The sequence below is a fragment of the Gavialis gangeticus genome, unplaced genomic scaffold (assembly GCF_001723915.1).
Source record: "Gavialis gangeticus isolate Ggan-Ray unplaced genomic scaffold, GavGan_comp1, whole genome shotgun sequence".
In the NCBI taxonomy this organism is placed as follows: domain Eukaryota; kingdom Metazoa; phylum Chordata; order Crocodylia; family Gavialidae; genus Gavialis; species Gavialis gangeticus.
The window spans coordinates 15945428-15954919 of record NW_017729011.1 but is presented as its reverse complement, the minus strand read 5'-3'; the positions used below and the strand labels follow the sequence as shown (position 1 = coordinate 15954919).

At 47.0% G+C, this 9492-nt stretch overlaps 1 protein-coding gene across 4 annotated transcripts in view; it reads right to left on the bottom strand.

The window, feature by feature from the left end:
* Window positions 1-5579: 5579 nt before the first annotated feature.
* The window catches only part of USP20 (ubiquitin specific peptidase 20), a 31338-nt gene continuing 27425 nt past the window's right edge, over window positions 5580-9492 (bottom strand). For 3 of the 4 annotated variants that reach the window (XM_019510647.1, XM_019510649.1, XM_019510648.1), the window contains exons 25-27: window positions 9273-9344; window positions 7786-7970; window positions 5580-7389 (exon numbers count right to left, since the gene is read on the bottom strand). In XM_019510647.1, coding sequence (XP_019366192.1) covers window positions 7810-7970; window positions 9273-9344 — 233 coding nt within the window. In that variant the 3' untranslated portion in view covers window positions 5580-7389; window positions 7786-7809. The remainder of the gene's footprint in view (window positions 7390-7785; window positions 7971-9272; window positions 9345-9492) is intronic. The other variant, XM_019510650.1, reaches the window with a different exon arrangement.

The following is a 9492-nucleotide window of genomic DNA, read 5'->3' as shown; positions in this document are numbered from 1 at the left end:
GCTGCATGTTAAGTCATGTTTTAGCTAAATTGCAGCTTGAAACCCCTATGAGTTTCTCTTATGCCTCAGCATTCCCACTGAGCTGCTGGATGTTTTTTGATTTCATATCTAAGTGTTAAAAAGTTTCAGCTGGTAAAATGCTATGGTTGTGTTGTCATCTGTTGTCATTCGAGGGATGCGGAAGGAACATTTTTACCCATGGTACTTGACTTTTTGTATCATCCTGGAGTTTTCAGACACCTTAGAGCATTTATTTGTGATGGTCATAGAAAGAAACTAGCCTAAAATGAACAGCAACTAAACCTCTGACAAGTCATTTTGAGTTGCTTATAATTTTATCAGTCTTTCCCTTTTTTAGTTGACATTTGCTACCCTTCTTATCAGTCTTTTGTGTGTGTGTGTGTGTGTGTGTGTGTGTGTTTTAAGCTTGAACAGAAACAGTTCAGTCAAGGAGAGAAGAAAAGTGCAGTTATTCTGGTAGGACCAGTGTTTATATGCATTTTTATATACATATAGCTACATACATATAACAGTGAAGTTAGAGCTTGAAATTTAACAAGCACCAGTTTCCTATGCCATCACTGTCTCTGTTGGTGGCCTGCTGAAAAGTTTTTGTTTTGAAAAATGTGCTTTAAATGTCAAGTCTAGTTTGCTATACAAAAAAATTAAAAATCTGCCACTTCACCAGTTGTACATGAAATACCCAGGCATTAACATTGCTGGGATGATCTTTCAGTGTTTGGCTGGATTTGCACATTTGTGGTTAAATAGCGTATTAGCTCACATACAGCCCGACCTGGAATATAGTATGTACCTTGTTTTTTGAAAGGCACAATGGAAAAAAAAAGATCTGTTGTTGTAGTAAGTAACAGTAGTAGCAGCAGCTAGGGGGTAGAGCCTACTTATTGCCTGTATCTGGCAGGAACTGTTCTTGCTGTATATAATGCATTCTTAAATTTCCAGCAACTGGTTTTTGGGAGAAAAGTGCATGTTGTACACAAAAAAATATGGTAAGTTTTCATATGCAAGGAGCTTGTGGAATGGGACCTGGAAGGATGCACGAGTAAAAGGGCTCCGAAGGAAACTCACACCAGCATGCGCACACGGTACAGGAGCAAACACTCTGCGGTTTGCAGAATGGAGGCGGTTAGCCATGTTAATTTGAATAATCAGTTAATCTCTAAGGTGCCAGCCTGCCCTCTCTTCTGCAGTTTAAGGCATCATTTTCCTAAAAACCTTTGGGATTGCACTTCCAAATCCATTAAGACTGCAAGATGAGTCTCTCAAACTTCTGTAGAGGCCAGGGTTGTCAGAGCATTTTCCACTCAGCCACCTTGTGCATATGAATCGCAGCAGATTGCTTTCACACCAGCTACGTGCAGGTTAGATGGTTAATAGAACTGCTCCTCACTGTCTTCTGAATCTGGGTGGTATGTAAGGAATGAGATGCAAGTGGAAGGTAAAAGTGGAAGCCCCTTTTGTATAACTCAAAAAACAAAAAAATGCTGCTGTCAAAGCATATCTATCTCTCCTGCCAACTAAGAAAGGGAGACGTGTGCAGAACGACAGGGAGCGGTCACACAAGGACTACTGCCATGTGCATGCAGAGGGAGCAGAGTTCAGTATGTGTATGCTGCAAGCATCTCTTGAATCTGCCAGCTCAGCTTTCTTGGAGTCCTCTTGTATGGCCTTACCTATTGAAGATGGAAGTGTGCTTGTGTGTGTGTAGAGTGCACCTTCCTCTCAGTTTATTTTCAAAGACAAGATCAGCTACTGTCAACTGGGAAAGAGTCTTTTAGCTACTAGGTTGCTGGTTTCCCTTGGAGTTTCTCCATCAAGAAACTGTCTCTTCCTGTGCTTCAGAGCTGCAGTCTTGAAACCTTTAAAAAGACTTTAACCAGACGGTAGCATAATCTGTGGCCCTGTCTGGATAGTCAAAAGTAGGGAGGATTAGCAGGCAACCTGAGGTGAAAAAAGTCTTCCCTAATCATGGCGTTGAAGTGGCCAATAAATAGGTGTACCTGATGGTTAGATACATGGTGGTCCTATTTCTGGATGATGTGAACGCTGCCATCTGCTGGCTAACAGAAGGGACGTGTCCTAGCTTAATAAACTTCTGGACTCGCCCGACTGCCCTTTCAATGCTAATCCTGATCAACGGTCTACTTTAAAAATGACTGTTTTGGCTGGAAGGCACCAGCCTGAAACGTTTTTTGTTCCTTATCCCTCTCTTCATAAATTCAATCAGCTGCTCCTCTCAAGGTGAACCGAGGACATGACTAGCTTCTGGCTGACTTGGCAAGTCAATCACCTGTATGCCCTGTACATTGAAAACAGGCTATTCTGGGAGCCAAGAGATTTTGCAGTTAGGACCGGCTCAAATCAGATGGATACCAAGTGGTGTCTGGTTCATCAGTGGAGGAGGGGGGAGTAGAGCAACTGCACAAAGCGGTTTTCTAAAATTCAGTGTCATTTTTTTTAGAGGTGCAACAGTTTTGATTATCAGTCGCAGCAAGGCACCAAGGACAACCAGAGCAGAGCAGCATTATCTATAAAGCAGCCCTTGAACAATGAGTTATCAGCCAGTAGAGGAAGAGAAAGGTTAGGACAGGAAAAAAAAATGCAAGGATTGGGTGCAAGTGGTTTCTGTCCTCCAAGCCCAGTATATGGATAACACCAAGAAGGGGTGGGTGGTCATAGCTCCACCTTGGGGCTCCTTTAATGATCTGTGCCAGCTTCAGAATAGAAATGGAGCCTCTGAACAAATAGCTAAAAGGCACTGAGCCAAAGCTAAGCAGCAAGTAGACCAATAAGTGATAGTTGCTTGTATTTAAGGCTCATCTTGTATTCACAGCATGCAAGTCACCAGACAGGGCACTGAATGTTGCTGAGAATTTGTACCTGTCATTCCAAATGGGAAAGAAGATATGCAGTGTCCATGGTCTCAGTAGCTGTCAGCAGAGGGCCTGTAAATTGAACTTGTTTGTTAAAGTGTGTAATGCCCACCTCTGATACAAGGGGAGAAAGATCGTGTCTTAACAGACTGAGCTTTTAAAGAAAGGTTTGGCTATAATGGGTAGGAAAAAAGGATAGAGGGGGACCAGCAAAAAAGAATGAACGTGAAGAGACCATTAGGAGAGTCGAGATGTACCAAGGAATAAATAGATAAATAAGGTGTTGTGCAGCCAGCTGCTCTAGAGCTGGCTGGGATGGTCTGAGCAGGCACCAGAAAATGATGGGCTACTGAATGCAGATGATTTGAGCAATACTAGCTCTAAGGTCAGGTCTGGAAGTGCAGCAGGGCTTTGGGGTTGTAAACAGACAGTGGAAGGGCCAAAGGTATCTGCTACAATTAAGGTTTTGCCACTGAAGCAGAGCTTGTTGTCTAGACAATATATAAATTTCTTAAAAGGACATTTGTGTTCCTGGGGAGGGGGGCTGTTGGGGGGGCGGGGGTGATGGGACAGATGTGCTTGCTTGTCTTCTCCAACGGTACAAGCTCTTCTGCAGTTGCTGTGGTCCCTAGAGTTTTTCCAGCTGTGGGTTTGAAGATGGTTGACTGGCAGGAGTGCGAGCTGTATGTGCATGCTATCTGAAAGCCAGACTACCTACCCTCACACATCATTATTGGGAAATGCAATTTTCCTCAAGCCAGTGCAGCAGTTGGACTGTTCTGAGTCGGTTTAAAGTTTCAGCTTAAGTTTGCAACAGCCTGGCCTCAGCACAGGGCTTCCTGCAGTCTCACTGAAGGCGAGATCCTAGGTTGTCTTGAACCCTGCTCACTAACACAAGACTATGAGATCAGCTGGTTACAGTGAGCCAGGTGAGCAACTCTACAATCCCCATGTGGGTCTGTATAAGGAGATGGCTTAGAGTTTCCCCAGTTACGTGGCTGGGGATCAGCTCCTTGGAGCTACTGACAGCTAGGGAATATCAGATGAATTTTGAAGCATCTTCAAATGATCCCAGGAGACAGGTCCCCACTTTTAAAGCAGCGCATTTACATGGTCAGCTGTGCACAGCACCATGTGCCCTGCTGCCAAGTACAGAGGCATTTCTGTGCCCTTGGAAAGAGTGGAGGGCTCAGGCTCTGACCACACTGTCCAGCTCAGCCATGCTGCTCAGCAGTTCTTAGGTGTCCTTCACCTTAAATCCTGTGAACACTAGCTCCTGCAGCATTTGAGTGACACAGTTACAGCTCAGTACTTCACTTGCAGGACTGGCCCAATTGACTGGACTCAATTTATGATTTCAACCACTGGTTTTGCCAAGTTCAGCTAAAGAAGCAGTCTCCTACATATGTTAACAGGAAAGCAGTGACTGCCAGCTTTGGGGCTTCTCTTGCTGAGGAGTCTCACAATGGTCTTTGCATCATTAGCAGTACCGCAGTTGGACACTGCCTTCACGGTGCCTGTCTTTTCACCCTGGCAAGGTTGCTTTAAAGTATGCAGTCACAGGGCTTCCATCACCAGTGCAAGGGACTACCTCCTCCTAATACCAAGTGGGTGCGTTCCAGAAGATGTCTACTGCAATGGCATTTGTCTCATAAACTGGGACTTGTCCTGTAATGGATCACACATTTCTGCTGTAATGATCAGCAAGACAAACCTCTGCACAGGATGTAGCATATGGGTGGAATTATTATTTTTATTTCAGCCAAATCCTGCTACCTTGGTCTGTTTCTAAGGGCCAAAAGGGGTGATGTGGGAGCTGTCAGGCAGTTCTGAAAGCACTGGCTTTGGCAACGCTCAGATGTTAAGCAAATTCTCACCCTACCACCACTGCCTGGAACAGTTTGGAACACCTTGCACTTGACTCTGGTTGGGTAGGTGGGGCTGAAAAGCACTGTACAGACAGCTTAGCAGTCATGTAGTTCCCCATCTATAAAATGGGGAGAGGTGGAGTTTCTCCAGGCCAGAATCCGTGTCCTCTCACCATCCCTCTCCATAGTGTATGTATTACCTTTACAGAGAGTGTGGCGGAGTCAGAAACCTGAAGCTCAGCTGACTTTCCCTATGGTTCTGCCTGGCTCGTACAGGCATTTACAAATGAAAGCAGGTGTAAACAACCTTTCCCATTCAGGCTGCCTTGAGCAGCTTCTCTGGTCATCGCACAAGTCAGTAGGGTTCTCCTCTACCATTAGGACCTCAAGCACTTCCTGAGTTCAAGCACTTGGATGTAAACAGCATGCTGTCCTGGCCTTGCCAACAGGCAAGCAGATTTCCAGCTGATAAGATGGTTTGAGAAAGCAGACAGCTGATGACGTGCTCCCAGTCTATTTTAGTGAATACATGTGATCATTAATCTGAAGGGCTTTTCTAGGAAGCGGTTCCAAGTTAGTGTGAAAAGGCACAAGTGTCTCCTTGAATAGCACCATGAAAGAGCATCTTCACTCTAGACAACAGGCTCCAAATGCTGTTGTGACTCATGGATCACGTTGGGAATGCCATTGCCTGCTGCTGTTTAGAAGCAGGTAGCAGTGGTAGGGCTCCTGGCCTCTCCCCGTCACCTTCAGCTGCATGCAGCTGCACAAACCCCATGCCTTGCTCCCCTCCCACCTCAACCAGCAGTCCTGAAACTTTTTGAATGCAAGTGTATTTATTGTAGCACAGTCTCGGCACAGAGTAAAATACTTGAGCACAGGAGTGTTGTTAGAATCTGTACAGCATCCTCCACACAACACAGACACAACACAGCAACATGCAGCCCTAGAGGCTTGGTAGCAACTAACAAAGACAGCTTAAAACACTGGGAAATCCCAACAGTGGCTCATTCTCCAACCCAGACTCCTCCTCCTGCTGCCTGGCTGGACATGTACAAGGATCCGGATAAATGAGACGGACAATAAAAGAAACGTCTTGAACCATTTACAGAGTTGTCTTTAAGAACCTGAAGCATTTAGTTTACAAAAGTTTGAAGGCCACATTTTCATTTCAGAAACACCTCCCCTGGCCTCCTCTCCACCCTCCCTTTCCCTACAAGGAGACAAAGAGCAGCCCCTGCCACCCCAGTTTCTTAAGTGTGTCCAGGCAGTCACAACCCTGCGCCAGAGCCAGGCTGCAACATGCCCAGACTGATGCAGTGAATTGGTTCAGTTTCCCCACCCCTGTGAGCATGCAGCTTAGTTCTCCAATGAGACATCCCAGGAGGCTGTCCAGGCACAAGGCAGAGTGGTCTACATCAGCCTTGGCAGCTTCACTGTGCCTTATAGTCACTCGGTCTCAGCCAAGCCTTGCAAAGCCCTTCCCAAAGTCACTCTGGTTTCTGCAGTCCCCTTACTAGCTTAGAGGGGCCTCCACAAACAGGTAATTCTCAAGGGAAGCTTGGTCAAGGAAAGTTGTGTTTGCCCATCTGCTCATCCCCCTCCCTGCCCTCTGCTCACTAAGACCCACCACTGCCTGGCTGTATTCCCAGCAGCAGATTAGAGGGTGAGGTATTTCTGTCTGTCAAATGAGCCTCTACATGAACAAGACCTGCATTAAAAAGCGAGAACAAACTCAGTGCTGCAGTGAGTGCTAAATTGCTAATTTGAGTGTGGGTGCTTTTGTGCCAAAGGCAGCTTGTTTTAGAGAGGCCACTCCAGCAGCCTGAGGACTGCTCAGCCAGGCATCTCTCCAGTGGGACTGGAGCATCACCGTGGTCCAACACACAGAAGGACATTTCCACATGCCACCTTTTGACACTTTGCTCTGTGCACGATTGGCTCGGAGCTTCTTCCCCACCTCTGTGGGCCTTTCAGCTTATGAACAGGGAGCCAGGGTAAGGCTGTGCAGCAGGGTCCTTCTGAGAATGCTGTCAGGAGAAGTAGAGGCTGGGGAGGAAATCTCATATAGACCAAATCAGGAGTCTTGGGGCCTGCCTGGCATCTGACCTCATCAGCTCTAGTGGAGCCTGATCATTTCATACCTTGGGTTTGAAGCCATTCACATAACGCAGCCATGTGTGCTTGGAACTTGGAGAGCCGGGTCCACATCTACAAGGCTGTTGGGAAGTTTAGAGCAGGTGGCACAATGGGAAGGTGCTACTGGTCTTCCAGCTTTGCTCTCCAAGAACACGCTGAGCACAGATAAACTCAGATGTAGGCAGCTCAGAAATTCTAATGAACCATGACCGCATGGCTGACTAAGAAAAACCAGCCCCTCTCAAGAAGGTTTCTTAGCTGTGATTGGAGATGCAAGAACAAAATGGGAAGGCCACGTGTGTCACCTGTGCACTGCTGAAACAGCAATGTCCCAGAGCCCTCATGGCTTTCAGCAGTTCCCAACCAGTCAGTTCTTAAGTTGTAACATCACTGTGGTGAACAGAAACAAGGTTCCTCTTTACACATCCGAGTTCCAAAAAGTGCTCAGAATAGCTCCTAAGGAGAAAAGCAGGGGAGCCAAGTGCTGCCTGAAAAGAAGCAGAGATTCAACTCACTGACCAAAGCTACAGGTCTCTTATGAGGAGCCAAAGGGAGAGGAGAATGTAGATCCAACTTCTCCCTACCCAAGTTCTGTACAGATACAACCTTCCCTCCTCAGTTTATCCACTGGTGCTGGACAGGAGCTGAATGATGGCAAGGCTTTGCTGCCCAGACACATCCCTATGTAGTCGAGCCCATGCTTAACCTGCAAGAGGCCTTACACTGTGATGATAATGGAGAAAGCCTCTCCTCGTGGGAATCAAAGGGGGTCTGCACACTCTAGAGTAACCAACAGCTGGAGAGATGTCAACTCTTATTGCAAGGGCTGAACAGGGATTTCCTTTCCATACACACAGTGCCATCATCACAGACTCATGACATACCTTTGCCCCACAGTTCAGTGCAGCTCATCCGGCCCGAGTCTCTGCCTCAATCTTCTGCTCCCCGTGCAGGCTCTCTGGCTCCTGGACCTGTGCTATGTTCTGTCGGATGGCAATCTCGGGGCCCCCGCCATACACTGTGCTTAAATAAATCCACGTCTCCTCTGAAATTTGCCCGTAATCTGCTCCTGGAAAACAGTGGCAAAACCACAAAATATGACAAGATCTTGGTTTATGTCTGTGCAGAGTGAGTGCTGCAGGGTGGGAAGTGGTGTTGCTGTTTGGAGGCTGGCACTTGGGGCTTTAAAGGGGATCCTCTCCCTACTTGGGCATGTCACTGGGACTGGTGAAGCTGATGAAAATGTGACACTCAGCTCCTTCAGCAGGACATGAACTGTACCTACAAATATGCTACCCCAGTTCAATGCATAAGCCAGTCACCAAGTGGTTGTGCAGTGTACATATTGCTAAGCAGGAAAATCTAAATGTCAGCTGACTACCTCATGCCCTTCTCTTCCCACTAAGCAGTCATGTGCATTGTTTTGCTGGCAAATGAGCCAACAACTCTGCTTGATCCCAACAAAAGCTGCAAGCTTTCTTGCTGCCTACAGGCAAGGAGCAGCTGTAGAGGACAAACATCAGTATTTCCCCCTAAATTGCTATGCTCCCCACGTGACAGGGCACACATCACATCTAGAGCCTTAACCAAAAAGGACTGTTTTCCATCCAGCATGGACAGAGAGAAGCAGCAGAGATTTATCAAGGAGATTCAGGAGAGGTATGTAGTTCCCAGGTGGGGAAAGGGAACAGATATGCAGGGTTGTGAAGCTGGGGAGAAGAGTTTGGATTTGATGCAGAAGATGATGGGAAGCAATGCAAGGATGCAGAGGGGCAGGTGAAATGATCAGAGCAGCAAGAGAGCAAGGAGGTTTTTGTGTCAGTATTTCCTGCATGAGGGAGGCAGGCTTGACGACTTGCAGACAGATGAGGCAGCAGTAGCTGAAGTGGAAAACGATTCTGGGTAGATGAAACTTTTAGCAGCTGCAATGGAGAGAACAAGCAATAAGATTCTGCGTGAGGCTGGAGCACAGCCAGGATATTGCGTAAAGGGAAATGACAAGGCCTGACAGATGCTGCACACCTGGGTAGAGAGAAAGGACAGTGGAGCTGGGTGTGGAAATGGCGTCAGCGAGAGGAATGAGGGGATCTGGAGGCCTCATATGGAGTCAGATGCCACTGATACATTCAGAGGGAGATGGTAAAGAGCAGAACTAAAGGGTTAGAGATAGAAGTTAGTATGGGGGGTTGCCACAGGGATGATCCATTTTGCTTTGCAATGAGCAGAGACAGAGAGGCAATAACAGAAATGGATAGAGGATGTTCTCCATTAACTACCGGGACCAGGGCTACCGAGGAAAGACATGTATGCCAGCAGCCTATGCAGCAGTAAGGGAGGGCCAGGGTGGAGGAGGCTTGAGCACGTGCCTTACCCTGCTTCACCTGCACATGGCCACCTGCTTTCGTAAGAGCAATCTTGGTGTTGTCAATTGGTCCGGGAGGCTCTGTAAGAAAAAGAGGCATGGATCAGAGAGCTGTACTCTACCTGCCGTCAGCTGCTGCCCTAAGCAGTTGGAAGCAGAGCTGGGGTCAGGGAAGTAGAAGAGGATGTTTTCCTGTGAAAAGGGAAAAAAAAAAAAAAATTAAAAAAAA